This window comes from Tasmannia lanceolata, unplaced genomic scaffold (assembly GCF_043159265.1).
Source record: "Tasmannia lanceolata isolate RefF3 unplaced genomic scaffold, GAP_Taslan_0.1 ptg000006l, whole genome shotgun sequence".
NCBI lineage: Eukaryota > Viridiplantae > Streptophyta > Magnoliopsida > Canellales > Winteraceae > Tasmannia > Tasmannia lanceolata.
In genome coordinates, this window is record NW_027518683.1 from 7,409,239 (window position 1) to 7,432,529 (window position 23,291).

At 38.7% G+C, this 23,291-nt stretch overlaps 2 protein-coding genes across 4 annotated transcripts; both read right to left on the reverse strand.

The window, feature by feature from the left end:
- Positions 1 to 1,848: 1,848 nt before the first annotated feature.
- Positions 1,849 to 5,075, reverse strand: LOC143879497 (uncharacterized). The gene is made up of 5 exons (XM_077381916.1): positions 4,667 to 5,075; positions 3,337 to 3,396; positions 3,181 to 3,243; positions 3,014 to 3,082; positions 1,849 to 2,257 (listed from the first exon to the last, which is right to left on the reverse strand). The coding sequence occupies exons 1-5, from the start codon at positions 5,006 to 5,008 to the stop codon at positions 2,114 to 2,116; spliced, it is 678 nt and encodes a 225-aa protein (XP_077238031.1). The 5' UTR covers positions 5,009 to 5,075; the 3' UTR covers positions 1,849 to 2,113.
- A 5,001-nt stretch (positions 5,076 to 10,076) lies between these two features.
- LOC143879498 (S15/NS1, RNA-binding protein) lies at positions 10,077 to 21,732 on the reverse strand. 3 transcript variants are annotated; one of them, XR_013251301.1, is made up of 6 exons: positions 20,490 to 21,732; positions 19,307 to 19,395; positions 12,743 to 12,854; positions 11,198 to 11,250; positions 10,806 to 11,050; positions 10,077 to 10,214 (listed from the first exon to the last, which is right to left on the reverse strand). XR_013251301.1 is itself a non-coding variant. In XM_077381917.1 (5 exons), the coding sequence occupies exons 1-5, from the start codon at positions 21,433 to 21,435 to the stop codon at positions 10,907 to 10,909; spliced, it is 1,344 nt and encodes a 447-aa protein (XP_077238032.1). In that variant the 5' UTR covers positions 21,436 to 21,731; the 3' UTR covers positions 10,462 to 10,906. The 3 variants fall into 3 exon arrangements, 1 of the variants encoding a protein (XP_077238032.1); XR_013251300.1 differs by lacking the exon at positions 10,077 to 10,214 and adding an exon at positions 10,462 to 10,713; XM_077381917.1 differs by lacking the exon at positions 10,077 to 10,214 and having other exon boundaries at positions 10,462 to 11,050; positions 20,490 to 21,731.
- Positions 21,733 to 23,291: the final 1,559 nt, after the last annotated feature.

Below are 23,291 nucleotides of genomic sequence, written 5' to 3' on the forward strand. Positions count from 1 at the left end.
TGGCTCTTGGTCCTTGTTGTTTGACGGTCGGCCACCAAATAAATTCCCGGTAAAATCGAGATAAATAAATAAGAGGTAAAGAAGTAATAAAAATGTAGTGCATGGCACGTGACATGTATAAATATATACTCTGGCCGCAAATTTTTCAACTGTCTTAGACATCTCTTGTTTGTAGTCTCACCTCTCATACTAATAATGCTATATAGATGGCAATTTACCATGCGCCTGCCGCATGTGGGCCCACATTTCATTTTGGTGGTCACACGATCCTAACCGTTGTGCCATGTGGTGCCTTGAGGGTCCAGATTACTTCTTAAACAAATGGAGGATATTGACCCAAAAATCAGTTCAATAAAACGATCCTGACCACTGGATTAAGAGCGGATGAGACAAGATGGCTTTTAAGAAATCCATTCACTAGAGAATTGTTAGGGGGTTATAGGGGGTTATTGACTTGTTGTACCGTTCTTGAAGTGAGTTACTAACCGCACCCCCAGTTTTAATAATGCCACTCCTCTTTTTACTTCACACATATATATCCCTTTGGCTGTTTATGGCCTTTTGAAAATTGTCACAGCCTCTAAATTCTAATAACTACAACCGGGTGAGATCCCTACGCGTCTAGGAAACAAGGGGACCCACACCTAAAAAGTAAAACAGCCGTAAGTGATATATTCGCCCCTTGGTACATCCTGCAACCATTTTTCTTTTCCAATTTTGCGCAGCATCCTCAGTAATATCATTCCGTCCATGTGAACTGGACAAAACTATTCCCTTGGTAACAGTGAAAAGAAGCTTTGTTGAAAAGAAGCTTGTTCCTTTTTCTTCCCAATCTACTGTTTTGATATTGACACTTGTTTCTTTACTTTAAACTTGTCTTATTTGATGTTGGTTTGTTTGGGAATCGTACCAACCAATTTATCCATAAGGAGGATTTTCTAATAAAATACCATGCTAAACCCAGTCCAATTAGGCATCCAGATGAAGTTCCTCCAGCTTTGCCACCGCCAGGCAAGGTTGTCACAATTCCCAAAGACCTGACCAATAGCCAATCAGTCTAGGGTGAACTATGGCGATTGGGTTGAGGCTCATCCTAGCCTAACCCAAGATGGCATTCCCTCAACCCTAACCCGACTCAACGAAAGCCGAGGTGAAGGATGGTCAAACATACCCCAATCGGCCTATAAATCTCTCAACCCTAACCTGACCCGTCTAACCCTTATTTTCCCAAATATAGTCAGGCTGAGTCGGGTTAGGTCGAGTATTGCTAGTACAAAAATACAAAAAAAAAAAAAAAAACACAGAACATAAAACCTCAATATTTAGAAAATCTTGATAAAATTAGAAGACCGAGGTCTAGTTCGGGTAGGGTATCCCAAGGCCTCAATCCTATCCTAACCTAACCTGAAATTAAATCAGGTGGGCCTTTTCCAACCCCAGCCCAAGGAAATGTCAACCCAACCCGAGCCAAAATCTGGTTGAACACGTGGGTAGGGATAGATCCCGTCCCAAGTTGCACCTGTGCCAATGAGAGACATATAAATAAAGTAGGTGTGGCAATAAAAAACAAGGGGATTGAATTATCAGCTCCTGTATCTATTGCAAGTCAGATGCGCACTATCATTGACTCATTGTTACGAATAAAGACGGAGAGTTTTTGCAACATCTTCCCTCACCCAAATACCTAACTTCAAAAAGAGTTAAAATGCATCATGTCCATCCTCTAACAAAACAACATCTAATTTGTACTACCAGCACCACAAAAATCTAATATAAACATGACAGCGGGAAGGAACACACACAAAATTGCCATGTGAGCCTCAAAGGTCCTCTAGAAAAAGATACGAGTGAACATGAATAGAAAGAGAGATATATTTAAGGGATAAAAGAGGGTTTTACCCCAAGGAATCCTTGACAAAATCTAACTACATATAAATTTAAAGGATCTCTACACTAACCTCATACTCTGTCAGCCTTGCTGGTGGCTCTTATGTACACTTAAGGTTACTAGCCATTGCTGAGTTTGGGAATGTCTGTCATTACTGAACACAGACCCTTCAAACCCACCTTGAAGTTGGAACAACAGAAAATCCTAACCAGCTTTCGTCGCGTGTCAGCTCATTCCATAGAGCGTTTCGGAGCCGGAATCATCCTCCACTGGTAAATTCAGATCAGGGAGCATGAAGAGGGCCTTGGATGTCACAATATCTGCCTTTAGTGTTTCACAAGAAGAGTCCGATTGTGGCTGCAAACTCAACTGTCAAAAGAAAATACCCATTATATGTCATGTTGTGTTCAGTTGTATTCATAAAGGAAAAGCATCAAACTAGTTCAATATTATCATTTTTCTGAGTAGGAAAGCAAGAGAAAAGGGTTTATTTGATTTCAAGTTCAAGAAAATGATCTATTTCATCAGACAAAATTTTGAGTTGATGCATATGATCCAATCTTCTTTTCCTACTACCCAACCCAAAAAAGTGGGACCCTAGGAGAGGATGAAAAATTGGATTATGAACGCTATGTCCTGACAACTGAAATTACTTGGATGTGGAGTGCTCTCAGTGGTTAGAAACCGTGGCAGTGGCACCGATGTAGGGCCGATCACTCACCAATGTGTATTTGAAGTACACCACTGATTTCTTCTGTGGGACTCACCCATATAGTGTTTGGTTGCACAAAAGCCGGGATGGATTAGGTATTTTGCTTGGCATTTGGGTGCCACATCAGCAAAACCCTTTGTTTGCTTGCCAATATAGCATTGACAAACTAGAGATATCTCTTGACTAATAATTCTCTCTCTCTCTCTCTCTCTCTCTCTCTCTCTCTCTCTCTCTCTACATAGGCAATGACACCCCTACCAGCAAACACTACTTTGCACTATTCTCCAAGGTAAGTTCCAGGCAAATGCAATGCTTGTCTCCCTCCCAGTTGACTACTTATACAGACAGGTTTAAGAAAATTGAAATTACGTAGGAGAAAAGAAAATCCCATAGAATGGGAAAAGATGGATTACCTTCAATTTCTTCAAGCTCTCGTTTTTATCTCTCAGTTCTTTGAAAGCAATCTGCATACTCTCTAATTCCTGTTAAGACCCAAAAGAAAACAAGAAAGAGAAATTAGAAACCAATCTTCAGCCAATCCAAAAAAACAAGAGGAAGCTAAAAAGCCACTATGGCAAACCTCATTCAACTCCATCTTTTCCATCATCAATAAATTCTCCTCTTCCTTAAGTTCAGCAAATGTCTGCAGGGGATCAATCACTAGTATTATACACTGGACCCATCTCATTAATACCTAATAAATCACAATTAAAACCCCATTTAAATCTTTCCATACCTTTTTCTTCCTTGTCCTTCTGTTGCTCAATCTGAAAGTATTCACCTCGCTGGCAACAACCTGAAAAGTGAAACCCCATCAAATCATATCAAAATCCATGCATATAAAAACACTCACGAAAAATCCACCAATCAAAACAAAACCAAATATAAAAGATACGAAAAAATTTCCAATTAAAACAAGAATTTAATAAGAAAAGAAAAATTAAAAACCGTCCAAGTCACTACAACAAGAGTAAAAGCATTTATTTAGAACTGGAAAAATAGCGAGGATGGAGGTGGGAAGATACTTCGCCGATAGGGGGGTCCCACAAAAGATATCACTTGTACACTAGTGAGTAGTGATCGGGCCTACATGGGTCCCATGGTTTCTATTTCTAACCAATGAGAGCTCTCCACACCCCACCAATCCTAACAGAGAGAGGAAAAAGAAGAAGGAAAGATGAATGAGGTGAAGATAGGATTCATTAGCGGCACAAAATGCCACGTCGGCCAAATTTCCATCCCCATTCATTCATTCCCAGAGAGGAAACACAACCGTACCAAACACGAACCTAACGCTCCTCCCTCATCCGATGTGGGGACCACTTAACCGCACCACCTAAAAAGTAAATTAAATTAATAAATAACATATTTTTCCCGTCGGATTGACCAAAACAGCCCCCCCCCCTAATTTACTTTCACCGTCTAAAAAGGTGCAGTTCACTCTGACACGGGCTGATTGGGGAGGATTTCGGAAATCCTAGAGGGCCTTTTTGTCATTTTAGACGGGATTAGGTGGTTTCCGTTTACGTCTCAGAACCCAAGAAACCAAGAGGGTGACCAACCACAAAAGATTTACCTTCATTTTTTTTTATCTGTTAATGCCAGAAAGACCCTGAGATCGCGTGACAAAGCTTTCAAGGGATTGTTCATTTGTTTGTCTCATTGAGAGATGGATCTCGCTCATCTTAGGGGCTTTTTCGTCTATAAAAAAATTCTCTGTAATTCCGAGAAAGGATCTCCATTAAGGACCAGGACGAGGATGAACAGATGACCCAAAAACCGGTGAGAAATAACCCAACCAACCCTCCAAACCTCACGTTGTAAATGACGATACGTTAATGACCAAGGGTATTTTGGTCAATATACCGAAACCGGGAAAAAGGTAACAAGGAAAACACAGCCTTCAAGTTCCCGTCTACATCTACGGAACGTAATTAAATTGGCCCACGGATGGTGTGTTGGTCAATCAAAAAAGAAAAGGCAAATCTCTAGGAAAAAAGAGAAATCTGAAACAAAGAAGAAGAAGAAGAAGAAGAAGAAGCAGACACCATAGAAGGAAGCCTAACCTTGGAGGCTCCGTCAACGTAAGCCGGTCTCTTTCCAGATCGGCTCGACTCCACGCACCCATAACCGCCACTAGGGGAGGTGCCACCGCCGCTGAACGAAAGGGGTGTCGTTGGGCTCGCCCTCCTCACTTCTTCGTTCTTCGCTTCAACGGTTACGCTCCGGGTTATCTGTTTAGACCGGGGCTGCCGGAGACCCCACCTCAGTGGCGCCACCGCCGGAGCGGCCGCCACCGGCTGAGAGAGGCGTATCAACATCTCCGCCGCCAGAGAGTCATCGCTCATGGCCGCTCTCAGCCACGCCTCCGTCTCGACCCCAACCTCTACACCACCTCCTCCTAGCATGTTCTCGTTTGAGAGAGAAAAAGAGAGAGAGAGAGAATGAGAAAATGGGCGTTTGGAAGAGGAAACTTTGGTCTTTATATATCTATCCGGTTTCCGGTTTTTTGTGTGGCGTTGGAGTAGATGCCCACTCTGACTGGGACCCGCACCGACACGTGTCTGTGACAGTCTCGCCATTTTCTTAACTTTAGGCCTCCGTTTATATAATTTTACCATTTTAGTTGGGAATTTTGAAAGAGCGTGCGTGATTGCTCTCCTTCCGCACGATCCATGCCACGCTGGATCGGATTTTAACATGCTAGATTGTTAACCTAGTACACGTGGCAAGATGAAAGGGGTTTTCGTGGGCACGAGGTCGGAATCGTAATTCGTACCCCCGCGTGTTACTCGGCTGATATCATCACCATCCCTATTGTTTTGATATTGGCACCACCCAGCCTAATGTGGACTCCTGCATGATGTTGACGTGATTGGGTTTGTTTGGATCATGACTCATGAGGTCTACGAATATATTTTCATTTCCCTGAACTAATGAGGAACGACGGACATATGGGGCTATTGCCACAATATAAGGTAGGGCCCTGATCATTTTCTTCCTCTTCAATTAAATTCTCTATTCTAATTAGTAGGGCTGCAACTCGGGTCGGGCGGGTCGGGTTTTGGAGAACCCAACCCTACCCGAGAAATTTCTTGGGTCGGGTCGGGTCGGGTCGGATTTTTTTTCGGAAAACCCACGATTCCCAAACCCGGCCCTACCCATGATAAATCTTGGGTCGGGTTGGGTTTTTTCACGTTGACGCAATTTTTTAAGGAAAATTCTTATTTGGCAAGGCAACTCAACTCATAGAAGTAGAAATTACAGTCAATGATGTAATTATACTCACATTACACTTGAATCAAACAATGCTGTAATCAAACAATGCTGAATCAAACACTTGAATCAACTCAACTCATAGAAGCAGAAATTACACTCACATACAATAACAGTGGGTGCGTGGGTTTTCACTTTTAACTTTTAACTAACAATAGAAAAAAATGTATATACTATAACTTATGTAACTCGGGTCGGGTCGGGTCGGGCCCCTTCAAACCCGGCTTGACCCGAGATTCATGCGGGCTTTTGAATGCTCAACCTGGCTCGACCCGAAACCCATGAGACCTGAACCCAACCCAGGCTATTTTCGGGTCAGGTCTATGCGGGTCGGATAAAACTCGGCTCGAGTTGCAGCCCTACTGATTAGGGGTGGGAAAATTGGACGACCCGAACTAAAACCGAGCCGAAACCGAACCGAAAATTCAGTTTTCGGTTTGGTTTAACTGATTCAAATTTCAGTTCGGTTCAGTTTGGGGGTCAAACCCGAACCGAAACCGAAGATTTCCAATGATTATGAGTAAGGGTTGGCAAAATTGGCGGAACTGAACCAAAACCGAGCCGAAACCGAACCGAAAATTCGGTTTCGGTTTGGTTCAACCCAATCAATTCAAATTTTGGTTCGGTTTGGGGGTCAAACCAAACCGAAACCGAACCATTGTCACCCCTAATTCTAATGTGTGTAAATACTGAATGGAATACCCAAGCTTTGACTTCGCACATTCCATAGTCCTTAATGAATGGAGTAATTTTGCCTTTTCTTTGGCGGGGACTAGTTGAAATGATGGGGCCACCACCTCCTTGTTATTTCATGGGTCCCATCTTAAATCTCCAATAAGAAGAGGGGAAGGTTCATCCTAGACTGAAGTGTTCCTTGCAGTAAAAAAAGACTTTATTTAGGGCGATGATATTGTCACCCCCCCTGCGTACGCATTCGCCCCCCTTATTAATGCTTTTTGACGTCAAATCAAGCCAAAAGGGGAGCGAATGCGTAATTTAGGGGGGGTGACAATATCATCGCCCTTTATTTATTGAGTTTTTCTTTCACAAAATGAGAAAATTATTTTATATATGTAGATTAATTTTGTTTCCGTTTCTCGAGGTAGAAAATTGCGACTCGAAAACCCCTTAACGGTGGGTGACCAAGCGCATTGGTCTACCAACCGCACCTTAACTACGAAAATGATGGGAAATGGTACTACTCAATTTTGTCAAAATGTCGGAATTGCCCTCGAACTTAACAATCTTAACAAACCCCCCAGGGGTATTTTCTCGCCTTTGATAGCGCATTATTATAGATTATACATGGTTGGTGACACGAGATGAGTACTTGCTACGCTGAAGAAGATGAAGATAAATAGCATACTGGAAGAAATGGTAGTCAGGCGGGACCTCACTATGAAAGAATGGGGCACTAGCACTATTTCACCTCTTTCAATGTGACATGCCTACCTGATGGGTCCCACCTTTGATAATCCCATGTGGATAGTTAGGATTGCCGGATTGCCAATCTCTCATGATTTTGGATATAAAATAGACAGTCTCGATCTAAACAAAAAATGGGTCCAACCATGTAAATCTACAGGAGGCCCCATCTATTTGGATGATCTAAAATCATTCAATTATTGGACCCCCTAGGCAGGCCATACATAGGATGATCCTAACCCTTGCTACGAATGTTTCAGGGTGTTATCCATTTCTCTAAAGCCTTATGGGCATTTTGGTAATGTAACTTTTTAGCCTTTAATGAGCGAGCAAGTGGACTGGAGTCGGAGAGGGTTTACGTGTGAGTCGCGTGAGAGATATAATAGTCATCTTTTCAGAGTTTGACAGGGTGTAAGGCTGTTAGTGTTAATCTCTTCTGTTAATCCTTGCCCTCTCACCTTCAGCTGTCCTCCAACAGTATTTAGTTCCTTTTCTTGATCATCGTCATTTATCGCACTCTCTCGATTTGATAGACACACCCCCTACATTATATTGTAGATGAAACTTCATGCTGTTCCCATTGAGCGAAGGGCAAAGACGCGCTTCGTAGACTTTGTTTTCTCGTAGGTCCGGCCGTCTGCTCAGTAGGAAAGAACGAAGAAGCTACAAAGAAAGTCACTTTTAGGCTCCTTATTAAAAGACAATATTGGGTGGGCCCCACTTCTGCTTTGTTGAAGTGATCTTATCCGTTGATCCAAACTCCAATCAAAAGTCCACCCGAATTTCATCGAGAACATCTTGATGGAATGATCCTGGACCCTTGATGCATCAAGCCTCGTTTAGAACTCAACCAAAAAAAAATAAAAGGGAAAAATACACTTAGACCCCGTGCGGTGGTCTGTGACACATTCAACTTAACCCCTAATGTTTAAAAAATTACAGGTAGACCCCCGTGGTTTCAATTTATGTAAGGTAGACCCCCTCTTTTGAAACACTTTAAATGCTAATGAAGACCCCATACACCACTCCAAACCCCATACCCGAATCCAAACACTACCAAAAACACAGTGGGCCCACATTGTTTGGATGATCGAAAGCGTTCATTTCATGGGCCCTGACATAGATAGGGTGTGCCAAAAAAATCAGCTTCACAGGATCATCCTAACCCTTCAATCTGTGGATGAACCGTCAACTGGGGGGGTCTACATTACACAAATTGAAACCGCAGGGGGTTTAGTTGTAACTTTTTAAACATTAGGGCCTTAGGGGTTAAGTTTAATGTGTCAGAAACCAGAGGGGTCTAAGTGTGTTTTTTCCCAAAATAAAATTAGACAATCGATTTATTTTATGCATGGGATCGTGAAGAGCTACAAGATCAATGGTCTGGATCACAAACAAAATTTTCCATTGTGTACCCAAAAATGGAACATTAGTCGTTATCGTATCCGAACACTTTACAGCAACACATAATCGGAGCTCAAAGCGCCACCTGTCAGGGCAACTATTAGTACCACGGAATTGTTTGGATTGCAAGAATTTTTTTTAAAGACTTTGAAAAAGAGACTTTTCCAGAATTTTATGTTTTTCCATTTATTGATTACATGTGGAAAAAAAAAAGAAAAGTAAATTGAACTATCTCTCTAAATAAATCATAATCATATGAGAGGAATGAAAGAATGAAAGGCGCCCTTGCAAAAATTAGATTCAAGGGCGACCTTATTGGTTGATTTCTGCAAAGTCAACACGGTATCTACTTTTTTAGGCCCCACACTCTGCAGAAATCAACCGATAAGGGGCCCCTAGAAACTCACTTTTGCAAGGGCACCTTTCATTCTATCATTTCTCGTATGATTATATCATTTTCCTCTAACTTATGAAAAGAATTAAAAAATCTTGAATTTTTCGGCTGTGCAATCCAAAGGAGGCCTAAATGCAAAATTCATTGAAAATAATTCAAGATTTAAGTACGTCGTACACCATAATTCCCCAAATCATGGCAACGTCATTGGGTCCAAATTTATCATGTAAAATTTTAGGCACTGTAATTTGGGATTTGCTAGCGTCCATCGCATAGCATCCATCGCATATGGTCTGTTAGATTAGGTTTTTTGTCCTTCTAAGTATATCATCATTCATCCGCCACTAAGCTGGTGAGATTATCACACAATCATTTTTTTTACAAGAAGTGTTCCACACAACTTCATTATCTATGCGTATTGCTTTATTTTTTTTGTTTTCTAAGCCAAAATGAAGTGGATAGAAATTATCTTTTAGGAAAATGATATTTCCAGCCATTTTACACCCCCTTGTTTGTCTTTTCCTAAAAATAGTTGCATTCCCACCTTTCTGTGATCGTTGTTTTTTTCTGGAAGTAACTTTATTTTCAGGAAAAGACAAACAAAAGGGGGTGTAAATATCATTTTCCTATCTTTTAATACATCTTTGATTAGCAAAATAGATGACGAGCCAGTGGATGAATGATTTCAATCGGTGGTTTGATATGCCGGGGAGAACCGATTCTCCAATAAGCATTGTAGTTTTTAATAGTATTTATTGAGTATACATTAAACATTGTTCGTTCGCCGCATGAGAGAGCTGCCACCAGAGATGAATTAAATGATTAAGGCAAAATCTTACGAAAAGAAGCCCTTGTTAGAACTCTAATTGACTTAATCTATTTAACCAAAGGGCTACGATAATCTTCCGTGTCTATAAAAATAAGATGCACTGACTACCCTTGTAGCCCGAAAAAAAGAAAAAAAAATCCATGTATCTACTACATTGAAGCTTCATTCTAAGCAAAGTCTAGAAACTCACCCAGTCAATCATTGACTAACCCCAAAGTCTAGCAAGAAATCGTTCTCGAACAATTCAACCGAAACCTTGGATCATTCTTTTCCAAGTGTGAACGAGCTGCATGGTTCACATAATAAGGTGGTCAACATAAATATGATGATAGTGAGGTAGCTGGGAATGAGCTGAGTCAATATGAAACACATGAAGTCACCGACCAAGGTCATACGGGGATGGGGAGTGGGCCCAATTATTCCACTGAAAAAAAAAAAATTCAAAGTGAGGGGCGAGTGCCCATCACCGTTCAATCTCAATCGACGGTGTAGATTCACCCACAGCAAAATTTTCATTTGGGTTTATTCCAATGAACTCAACTCAATCCTTTCATTCCAATAAGAAGTGCAATAAGCATGTATATTCATCAAACAGATGAAAACATTTCAGAATACAGTACAGAATTCATCTTTTTAGGTCCAAAATTTTGAATTGTTAACATACAGATGAATCATTTCTCTCGTAAATTATCTCCCTTTTGTCATTTGTAAACCCACATCATAGGAAAATCACCATGACGGTTACGCAAGTAGTAGGACGAATTTCTTGAGTAAAATGCATCTTCCTATTTGAACAGACATATCTAAAATGAACAAAAGGAACAGCAGGGGAGTGGTTATGGATGAAACATGTATCAATAATCATATTATTCTTTACCTTCTGTTAAATTTGGATCCTCTGGTGGCAAAATTGATTGGCGCCCAAAAGAAGCTCATCGGCAGGGACCTAAGAAAAGACAAACGAACAAATACCGATCTCTAGTTCTTGTAATCAGGGTTGTCCCTCAGTCCAAGCTTAGAAAGAACAAAGCAGTAAGAATCCCAGTCAGTTCTTCGTAGATATTTGAGCAGCTTCTTCCTCCTTTGAACCATTGCTTGAAGACCCTTTCGAGAATGCTTATCCTGCATCATATCAATCAATAGTACAATTAGTTATGAATTTATAAGCCATAACCCTTTTATATGTTAGAATATATATGTTTTTTTTTTAGAAAAAAAAATCACAAGTTGAAGCAGTTATAGAAGGAATCCAAGAGCATAGTCAGTCACCTTTTTGTGTAATACAGAAGAAAGATGCTTGATTTTTGTTGTGAGTTGCGCCACTGTAAAACAAGACAATCATGAGTAAGCCAAAATAAAAATTACAACATACAATGAAGGCTGACAGCAAACATGATATGAACAAAAACGTGCAGCATCAATAGTTTGAATTCTTCCTGATGATTAATGCCACGGTATAATGCCCACTTGACAGCAAATTGACGATGATTAATGCCACAATAGTATTATGTGATCGATACTAGTCAACATTATGCGGAAAAATGACGTCGGACAAGAAATCCGATCCAATAATACAATCAAAGACAATATGTAAACAACCACAAAGAGCACAATAGAAGCAATACACAGAGAACACACACAATTTACGTGGTTCGACACAATGGCCTACTCCACGGGTGAGATCACTTCTTCCACTAATAGAGAAAAGATAACAAGATTACAAAAGGGATTAACTCAATCCCATCAACCCGTAACCCTTCTTTTGCTCTTCCAGGGATACCTTCTCTCTCAAACTACCACTTTCTCAGTACAAGAAAGAAACCCTCCTTTATGTTACAAACAGAAACTACAAGAGAGAATAACCAAGAATCCACTCACCTTCTTGTCTTCATTCAAGAGAAGACCCTTCCTCCTCTTCGTCACTTCACAAGAGGAAAATCAAACCATGTGTCTTCACCTTCTTCCAAGAGATGAGAATGACCTCTTCCCTTCTCTTTTAACTCAAGAGAATATCCGGAAAAACCAAAAGTGCTTTCCCTTCACCAAGAGATCAACCCAAACAATACTTGTGCTCTTCTTCTCCACCTCTTTTCCCAAGTGATAAGACACACACACACTCATCCTTCTCTCTATGCACAAGAGAAAACCACTTCCAAGAGAATAACCGTTCTCTTATTTTTGAACTTTAAATTCAAAACCATATTTCACGTCTTTGCATGTAATACAGTTTAAATAACCGTTTCCCAACCGTTTTGGAAAACAAGCCACAACATAACAATCACCAAGACACAGTTTGGATTTTTGCTGGATTATTGGAAGCAACACATACACTCTCCACTTATAAACTTTGTCAATACATGCAACAAAACAAATTTTGAAGTGGATTGTAAGTTGTAACTCATTAAAAAAAACTAAAACTTTTTAGCTTAAGCCTTCTAGGACAACATAAAGAAACACAGATCTTGTCTCAACACCATGATGATATGAACCACAAAGGCAAAACCTGGGCAACCTAGATGGCCAAAATATACAAAAAGGAGGGGGAAAACTTTCTAGTTTGAATTCTCTTCAGTTAGTACTATTCATAGAAAAATAACATAAAATTGATAAGCTACAAGGTATGGCTAAAACAAACAAGTGGTCTATGCTCCACTACAATGGAGTTAGTTGAACAAACAACTATTCACCATGTTCCCTTTGGTTCTTAATCTCATCCTTTCTCAAAAAGCAAATGGCTGATTTCGGAGCAAGGGAGCCCTGGCATGACAGAGATTAGACCATCATCAATCAAAGGGATAAAAGATAAATGTTTACCTTGAACACGTGAAGATCCGCAATCTGATTCTGACATTTTAAACTCATCTCTAACACGCTTAAGGTCCAATTTCAGCTTCTCTTCTGATGACATGTTATCTGGATGGAAATACTGCAAAATCCAAACATCAAACAAATTATGACTTGAGTTCACGAATTTATATCAGAGGCATCTTCACTCATTGAATAAATCAATTTACATTTAATTAAAAGGAAAGCTACTATGACATGTGGTAAAATAATAGCTAAAGGATTCGTGTATATGCTATTTGCATAAAGACTTCCAGTATATGCTATGCAATAACTTATAATGAAGAGGAAGTATTGGTATCCTGCCAAATTTTCCAAATAAAAATAAAGGCGGGCCATACTTTACAAAGAAAACTAAGGGCAGACAAAAGTACGGGTGGGAGGGACTTGTTCAATGATCTAACCATTCATGCGTTGGACCCCATGATGGATATGCCATGCCACAAATATCCTCCCATTGGACTATAATAACTCTTGAACTTATTGATGGAAACACCATTTATCACAACCGAAGCTTAGACCCAAGTTTTTGCCGTCCCTCCATTTGTAGCCAAGCATGCAGCTGATACCGATTCAACCTTGGTTGTGTACAGAAGTCTGTCGATTCTCCAATTTCTTTTTTCCCAAATTGATGCATCATGGCTTCCTACCAGCAACTATTGCAGTGGAGCAAGGAACCACACCTCACTGACTGATGGTGGGCAGTGAACTATCCTTTCTTACAGGTACTCTTCTCTCCATTTCAATCCCGACTGTTGCCAGATTTTTAATCTTGGGGACACTCATATTAACTTAGTTTCCAATTACTAAGTCCATAGGTCCTGGCAATATACTTGGCATAACCTTCGTTCTTATGAACCCTTCTTACTGGTTGGCATAACCTTGATTGTTATGTTGGTGCAGGTATTTGCAGATCTCATGGATCAGCAGCAGGAAGAGGAGATACTCCATCTGATAGACTTGGATGCCTCAAGGTTATTCTCCAAACCTTGAGGGTCAGTGGCAGAGCTGATTGAGGTGGATAGGAAGCTCTGAAAGGAAGAAGAAGAGATTTTTTTTAATGTTACATCAACTCATTTTATGTTGCTTAGATGTTTTTATTACTGCATCTCTTTGCAGCATGGAGTAAAATCTTCAATGGCATTTTTTTAAATGGTATAAAATCTCCAATCTGTTTACAAAAGATTAGATGGGCTGCTTTGTGCATTTCAGCTCATATCAGGGGAACTTAATACCAGGAGATTTGTTTATTTAAGTTCATGTTTGGAAAAGATGATTTCATACTACTACATAATTTCATACTATTTTGTTTGGCCAGTCAGAATGAAAATTTTCATGGTGTTGGCAATTTATCAATATATTCTCATTTCCCTTTTCACAGGAACAGTGAAAGGAGAGGGGAAGGAATGCTACTACAATTTCATCATACAAAATCATCTCAATTCACTGTTCAGCAAAATTTAATTCTATATTAAACTCTTTCCACAAATGGACTACTTTCTCATTCTATAAACTGTTTACACCATTAAAAAAAAACTCTTTTAATTCAGTTCCTTTTCACTGCCCTATTAATTGGCCTTTATTTATGGACTTCTGTTTCAATCTTTCCCTTTTTGCCTTCTACAAAGATTTCATCAGAAAAACTAATCTCACTGTAGTTTTTCATCAGAAAAATTTTCGTTTTTTTTAATGGTGCCAGAAAAATTTTCGTTTCTTTATTTTTTTCGTAATGTGACATCTCATTGCAGTTTCGTTAACTTTTATTAATCATTCCTTTGTAGTTGTTTTCACGAAGATGGCTGCCAAATTGAATTTCTTCTTGGAGGATCCCATCAATTTCATTTTTAACATGTCAGTTTGGAATCATTCTTTTTCCCTTTATTTTTTTGTTCGTTTTCTTTAGGGATTATCAATGAGTTTATTCCTTAGTACATTTTGGTTTCTAGTGAGATGTCAATGGAGATTTTACTGTTTATGAGGCTTCTCTTTTGTCTTTTATTTTTTTCCTTTTGGTTTTGCGTTTACCTCTGTTTGGGTGTTTGATACATCTGTTTTTTTTCTCTGTGATTTGAATTGGGAGGAGAGATTTTAAGGACTAAAAAATTGCACGTAGGAAGCTTACGATTTGTTCTCAGTTGTTTTTTCAATGATGGATTTGGATGATTTCAGGTCGGTTTTGAGGAATTCAGGCATAGTTGTGTGGACTCTCATACCATTAAAAAATAAAATTGTGTGGACTCTCATCGAGACAGCCCATCTCTTTTTTGGAGCTTTCTCGTTGGCTCATACAGATCTTAATGTTTCAGTTCACTTCTCATCTTTTTTTTCTTTTTTTTTTTATGATTTGGCAGTTCACTTCTCATCTGTTCTTTTCCTTCTAGAATTAAGAATTTTGTTTAACATGCATAGCTTGATGCTATTGATTTCCAAGCTTTGATGCCTATGGCTTCTGTTTTGCATAATATATGTTCTGTTGCCTCCACATGAAACCAATGCTGCGCATGCTATAGTGATTATGGTTTGGAAGATTGAAATATGGCCTTGCCGTGATTGAATAATCCTAGCCCCTTCAAATGGGTCTAATTGCATGTGCGAATGTTAGTGAATTGTCTTTGAATTAGTTGCTGTTATTTGTGATTTTCTTTTCTTTTCTTTTTTCCTTCTTCTTTTCCTATTATGATTACTGAGTTGTTGGTTTCTTTGGGTTCATGGTTTAAGGTTTTTGATATTTTGGGTTCTGTTGTGACTGATTGATTGTTGCTTTTTGAGACATTTTGTTTCTGTATGATTTTATTTGCACTCATTTTCATAACAAGGGATTTGTTACGAGAGGTTGGTTTTGTTTACAATATTGATCACTATTGAGAAATATTGGCTTCTTCCAACCATATTTTCCATTTTGCTTTTTGTTGTTGGAACCTATGTTATTTATGAAGTCCGCCACCAATTCGTATGCGCACGTCTGATCTAAAATGTTTACCAACTACTCTATAGAATGAGACTGAAGAATCCTCCACTACTTACAAGTTACAACATGCTATTTTCGTCTTGCTAAGAAACTATTTCTCTAGACAATTAAGTAGATGCAATTTTCATTGATACCAAGGAACTAATTTTATCTTTATAATGCATATTTTTTTCTGGGAAGTGATATATCCGCCCCCTGTTGATTACTTGGGACACCCAACAGCATTGTACATGGCAATCAGCCTCATTGAATCCTTCTGACATGAAGTAATCAAAAGGGGCGGATTTATCACTTCCCTTCTGTAATGGTATCTTTATAATGCATATATTACTTTTGTCTTCCCTTCTTTTTCAGCAATTACATCGGAAATGATACACCCACCACCTTTTCTTTGTCTTTTCCTCATAATGAAGTCACTTTCAAGACAAGACACAGAGAGAGTGGACATGCTAGGCAAGAGAGTGGAAATTTCATTTCCATTCATGTTATATAAGATTGTTCCATGGAATCCATAACGCTATAACTCTTCCTATCTTTGTTACTACTGTTAGCTGTTTTTTCATTTTCAAATACATATGCCTTTTTAATGCAGGTTTTATGGCATTTATTTAGATAGACCGACAGAATTATGCATTTCATCTTACCGCTTTTAAGGGCTTGCTTTTATAATGCGCATGAATTTGTATGTTCAAGATATTGGACACGGATATTTGATGTTTCAATGTAAGCACTCTTTCTGTGCGTACAACACTCAAGGGTTATACTTGTAGAGTTTAATGTCATTGTTTTATTCATGATGCTTTGTGACTGAAAGCGTTTCATATAGCAGAGTGCCATTACATCTCATACTTTCATCTTTTTATATTTTTTCATTTTCAAATACATATGCCTTTTTAATGCAGGTTTTATGGCATTTATTTAGATGGACCGAAAGAATTATGCATTTCATCTTACCACTTTTAAGGCTTGATTTTATAATGCGCATGAATTTGTATGTTCGAGATATTGGATGTGGATATTTGATGTTTCAATGCAAGAACTCTATCTGTGCGTACTTATACTTGTAGATTTTAATGTCATTGTTTTATTCATGATGCTTTGTGACTGAAAGCGTTCCATATAGCAAAGTGCCATTACATCTCATACTTTCATCTTTTTTTAATTTTCCTCTCTTTTAATGTTATGTATTTTCATATTAAAGTTTCTATATTACTTAACATACCCCAAAGGAATAGAATGAGTTCAAATGGTCATGCTATCTAAAAAAATTGTATTTGGTTATCTTAGCATTTGTATTTTCTTTTGGGAAAGGTTAGCAGAATCACTATTATACGTCTCTTGTACTAAAATCATTTGCTTCTAAATCGAAATTTCTGTGCTTGAATTCAAATTTTTCCTGTAATTTGATGTTTTTAGTTCAATTTTATTGGCGGGGTTCCACTTTGTGAATTTGTATGTTTTTCTTATTTGTTTTTTTGTATAGAAACCAGATAAGAAAATCTTCATGTCAGCTCCATCACCATCTGCAGGAAATCTCCAGTCCATTAACGGGTTTTCGGTTTTCCAGCCTCCTGACGACAGTCCATGCTACGAATAGATAAGTTTTGCAAACAGCAGATTCATCAAGTGTTTTATCTCCCTTTCCCCTGTTCTGATCTTCTAATATACACTAGTGGCATTTGAATTTCAATGCTAATTAGCAAAGTGGGCAGCAAGTAGGAGTTTCTTATTTCTAATTACATCCGCTGCCTATAAATATGAATTCCAAGCACTAGAAGAAAGCCCATGTTTATAAATCCTCTGTTTTAATAGCTTGAATTTTCTGACCTGTTTTCTTTTCAAATTTTTATACCCCTATTCCATTTGTAGTGGTGCAATTTAAATTTTCCCAGTTGGACTCTCTTTTAATTTGATTTATGGAAATAGTTATTCCAATTTACTGGTTCTAATTCTATTTGTTGGTGACTGCAAATCAGGCCACCTAAATCTCTAATCAGAAAGCTGAATTGCATAGCATCAATTACAGTGTATGTGTATGCATGCTTACAAGACAAGCATGGGAAGAGTGGAAATTACATTGTGTTTTAGAATAAGTATGGCAACACAAAAGATAGAAAAGCTTACATTCCTAAGTTCCAGAACATCACAAAAGAGAAACTAATGAAGGTTAATCTCCTTATAAAACATCATGCGTAGAGTAATCAGTGATTTGCTTGGCTACACTTGAGATATAGTTGACCACAATATGTGATGCGTTATACTACAAAAGAGGGATGTGGTATTCTTTTGTGCTTCTCCTTGGTATTTCAAATTTGATTACATTGTTATCATATACAAAAACACCGGCACGCTATACGAAAATATCATTTCCTAGTTTATAATAACGTGGGTAAGCAATTGCTTATTTATTTCTGTCATTATTACCGGTAGACGAAGATTGATACTATCTCCATCATATTCGGGAAGGAAACTATCTGTTCGCAAAAATTTTCACATGCATGAAAAAAGAGAATCACACATAAAATAAATTGGGATAAAATTTCAAATTCTTTTAATAAAATTTCATAGTCAACACTATCAAAAGAATTGCAAATTTTGACTACCAATCTTCACAAGTTGGAAGTAAGGAGTTTTTGTGAGTAGGATAAATTCATTACAAAGGATCTGCTTCCAATACAAACATCTGTATGCTTTTTCCTTGTGATTGTAATTTCATATTTGACATCTGTATGCTTTTTCCTTTTATGTGTATATATATGTGTGTGTGTGTCTATAAGGACTCAACATCTTTTATGCTTTTTCCTTGTGATTGTAATTTCATATTTGACATCTGTATGCTTTTTCCTTTTATGTGTATATATATGTGTGTGTGTGTCTATAAGGACTCAACAAGCAAAAAAGTGAAAACGCAAGCCTCTCCACGTACTTAGTCGAAATTTTGATATGTAGACCAAAGTTCTGTAATTTATATAATAAATTGATAAGCATTTCGGTCAACACGACCGAAACGTTACCAAAATCTACATATCGAGTGAAAGATTTCATTTCAGTGGGGATGGAAACACGGTCGTCATTTCATGTCGTTTTGGCCCACATTGAGAACCATGATGCCACCTATATTTTTTGTAGGAAAATGCATGCAGATGTCTCTACAGTTATGTACGTTCAAGATTGTGAGTAACCAATCTTCCCAAATAATAAAACATGAATAATATGATGAAGAGAACCCCAATACAAGAAAATCCCAATCTATAGAATCTGTGGGTAGTTTTCTTTCATCTGAAGGGAAGAATCGACTCCCCTAAGCCGCCAAGGCTCCGAGGTCTGGGCCACCTATGTGACAGTCAGTATGAAATCAGACATTCAGACTATCACTGGGATTCCAAAACAGTACAAACACCTGTGACAACCATAATACCAGCAAATATAGACATGCAAAAACTAATTTGACCTTTATATATGAAAATTTGTATCTAGAAACATCCATTAAGCACGACTGGATCTTAAACAAACTCAAATGCATTAGTATGAAAATGAAGTATGAAAAAAAGTTGAAGTTCACTTACCTTTTCAACTAACTCATCCTTTGGAGGCGAGTGCATAAAGCTTGGAGTCGCTTGCCCTACCAGTTGACCCAGCATAGATAGTCTTGCCACTGTTCACAACAGAAAACAAAATAAAAGGATGTGCCTCAAACTTACCAAACCAGTATTGATAACCTTTTGAACAACATGAAAAAAAATGACAGTATGAGACCACATATGGCCACGTGTGCACACAGAGGATTGTTATCATTCCAAAGCCTACGTATTATAAGAAATAGCAAGCACGATTTTATACTCGGAAGAAATTCATGTAAGTCCGTACAGATTACATCAACAACAACTCATATTTATACTATGATTCAGCCGCCACTTTGAATTTTCAGCATACACGCATGTCAATACATGTCGAAACATATTAATGTTTAATGGCAATGAAAATAGTTAAATTAGTGGGTGTATTACAAAAACATTGATTTTCAACAGTACCAATTTCAAAGTGATGAAACAACAAATAGTAGAAAACTAGTACAGTAAATTTAGAATTTACGAAGCCAAAGGTGGCAATGTTGGGAGTTATAGGAGGTGCTAAAGTCAGAGTTTCTACAGAGATTAACAGTTCAGTGAGTCAAGCATTACACTGAGAACACTGCCTAGCAATAGCTTGTTTCTCCTGTAGTGGAAACCCAGTCTTAGATTTTCAATTGGTTAAGTTGCAGCTCCCACTAGCTCTTGAGAACACTTTCTTTATTATTAGTTCTTGGGTAACTCTTATTTGGCTTGCATTTACTGTACCTTAATCTTAAATCTAAGACTTTCAATTTTTTTGAAGGAAACACTGAGACAACAACCATACCGTAGTAGACACTAGGTTTGGATTAGTTGCTATAGTAGAATCATATGGCCTTGCCAATCTGAAGTTGAAAAGGCAGCTAAATAAAAGAGTTCTAACAATTTCCAAAGTGAAGAGACCATGGATTTCATTATCAAATCCATTCTTAACAAAAAGACGTGGGAAGAAAAATAAAAAAGGCAAAGTGTGTATAAAATCATGGGAGTAATAACATTAGCTATCAAAATAATTGAGCAATGCATGATTAAAACAGTTTGAAAAATACAATTAGTAGATAATTACACTTTGTTCAATAACCATGGCAGTAATAATAACATTAGCTACCTACGCAGATAGATCAGGAAAAGAAAATACTCGAAGATTTCTTCGCATTGGCATCGGACGTATTCTTCAACTTCACTAAGCTATCCCTCAGATCTTTAAACGAGACTCCCGCGATCCTCGACTCAGCCTCTTTCTCTTCAATCACCCTCAACTTTTTCAACCTCTCATTCAACTCATCCAAAGAGAACCAGTTCTTCTCCTTTGCATCAACCTCAGGACGGAGTTTCCTAAGCTTTTCTCCCAACTCTTTATAATTATACATCTTCAAAAACTCCGTCTGTGGTGCCTCAGATTTCGATTCCGATTTCGCCCCCAATTCCTTTCCAAAAATAGACGTAGGGAGCGATTCAGTCCTTCCAATCACAGATGAATTCAAGGGCGAATCTTGCGGCCTACGTTTTAAACTCTCTTTGAAAACAGATAGAGAGAATGGATCTAAGACCTGGCTCCCTCTATCTGATCCTCTCATTGACTGATTTGAAGGGGCTCGGAGCTTTTTTAAGCTCTCGTGGATCTCGTCAAAGGTGAGTTTTCCGCTTTTGCCACTTACTTCATTGGGTTTTTCAATAACATTGCTTTTGTAAATGTCTTGAAATGAGAGAGGGGGAGAGGAAGATACCGGTGGTTTCTCTCCGGCGTCCGGAGCGGCGGATCTCCGGCGGAATTCCGAGAGGTTTTTGTGGATCTCATCGAGGGAAGCGACTTTATAGGGTTTTGAAGAGAGAAAATGAGGTGGATCTGAGGAAGGAGAGCGAGGAATCCTTCGAGGAGGAGGAGAAGAAGATTTTCGGAGGCTTTCTTTAACGTCAGTGAAATAAGAAGAAAATGAAGAAATGGATTCCTTCTGTTTTTCTTCATCATTTGGAGGAGGAGGAGGAGATGGAGGAGAAGATGATGATGAATAGAAGAGGTGAGTGAACCTAGGGTTTTGAAGAGTTCTGCATTTGAACCGGAGCTGAAGTGCCATGGCCGCCATGGGCGAGTTGAGAGAAGAAGAACCCTAGGATTTTGAACCGGTAAGTTTGAAACCGAACGTTACGATTCGTTTGCGATTTGGGTTTGGAATGGTAATTCGAATCGGACGGCTGGAGCGATCAGTTACAAGTGAAGTGAGTTTCAATGCGAAGGATACTTACGTTGTGAAGAGACAGCACAGTTAGAGCTTAGGGTTTACAAGAGAGAAGATGGAAAAAATTGAGAGAAAGAGAGAGACGAGAAACATCATCAAAATGAAAAATAAATGAGGGTTAGGATCACCCACATAATGTAGGCCCTAGGGTTACAAGACTCTGACTGCCTGATGAATGGTTTGGAACTTTGGATCACCCACATAATGTAGGCCCAAAGGTTGCAACTTGGGTCGGGTTGATGGTTTTAACCCCACTGGCATCAACCCAATCCGAAAATAACATGGGTCAGGTTTAGAAATCTAGGATTGTCAATTGGGCCGAGTTTGGGCGGGCCTGAGGTGCTCAAGCTCAGCCCATGTCTATACAACGGGCTTCGGGCTGAATTCGAGCTTGCCCATCACCTCTTATTTTCTGCGCAAGAAAAGACTAGAAGGCAAGCACAGAAAAGCCAATTTCATAGAAAGCCATTAAACTTGCTGGCTTTTGCATGTGAGAAAAGCCACATCGATTGATTTTTTGCCAGATTTTGTCTTATTCATTTAAGAAATCTGAAGTCAAATTATAGCCTATAGGATATGATGATCCAAACCGTTCATATGGAGTGGGCTCAAGAGGGGCCCAATTTGTATACTTCAACGGTTTGGATCATCATATTAAGTGAGCTGAAGAGGGGCAAAATAAATAAAGAAAAAAAAACCTATTTAATATCAAACTATAGCCTATAAGATATTAATGTTTAAGTAACCTATTTAATTAATATCTACTGATTTTTAAGGACATAAAAAATCTTGAAAAATTATATAGTAAATATATTATCGGGCCCCGGCCTATAACAGGCTGGACGACCCTTGATCTAACTCGGCCCAAATTAGAGGTCGGGCTTCAACTTTTGACCAAGCTTGGTTTGGCTTGTTCTTATTTTAATTATGGGCGGGCTTTTAGCAGGCCGAACAGGCAGGCTTCGAGCTTGCCCATCCCGATTGACAGTCCTAAGAAATCATGAGTCCTGTGTATGGTCAAGTTTTAAATTGGAAACCTGACTCAATCTTGGGTAGGGCTGGGTTTAAACAAAAAAAAAACCCAAAACTCGAAACCCTACCCGACTCATATGGATATACTGTGACTTTCTTAAATCTCTCTTGGAAAACATAGAAAATTATTTTCCAGTGAACTGAGACAATTGATTTCATTGAGGTGATCATGTCTGTTATGTCAAAATATAGTGTCATGACATAAATCTAGAGATTTTTTGTGTGAAGAATTTATTTTTATTTTTTTTACAATCTTTAAAATTAGTTACTATCTCATGCTAAAAAAAATGAAAACCCGACCCGACCCTACCCAAGAAACTATCTTGGGTAGGGTTGGGTTTACGAATCTCGGATTTTCCAGTAAAATATTAAGCCCGACCCGAGTTGCACCCCTACTAGGCCCCCTGTTATTTTTGGGCTGCACGTGCATGACCGCCTTGCACCATATAATTTCTCAATGGAAAATGAAAGAACATATGGGGATTTTATATTGTGTAAGCCCTTATAGTACCTTATTTGTGTAAGACCGAATTGGGCTTCGCCGCACCCCGTGAAATACTTCGCACCTTTGGCAACTGCCAATTCAACCCCGTAGTTGGCCCTGTCCTTAGTTGTTTATGCTATATCTAAAGCAGCTCAGACCGATTTTGTCTACTAAGCCTTCGCTTCAT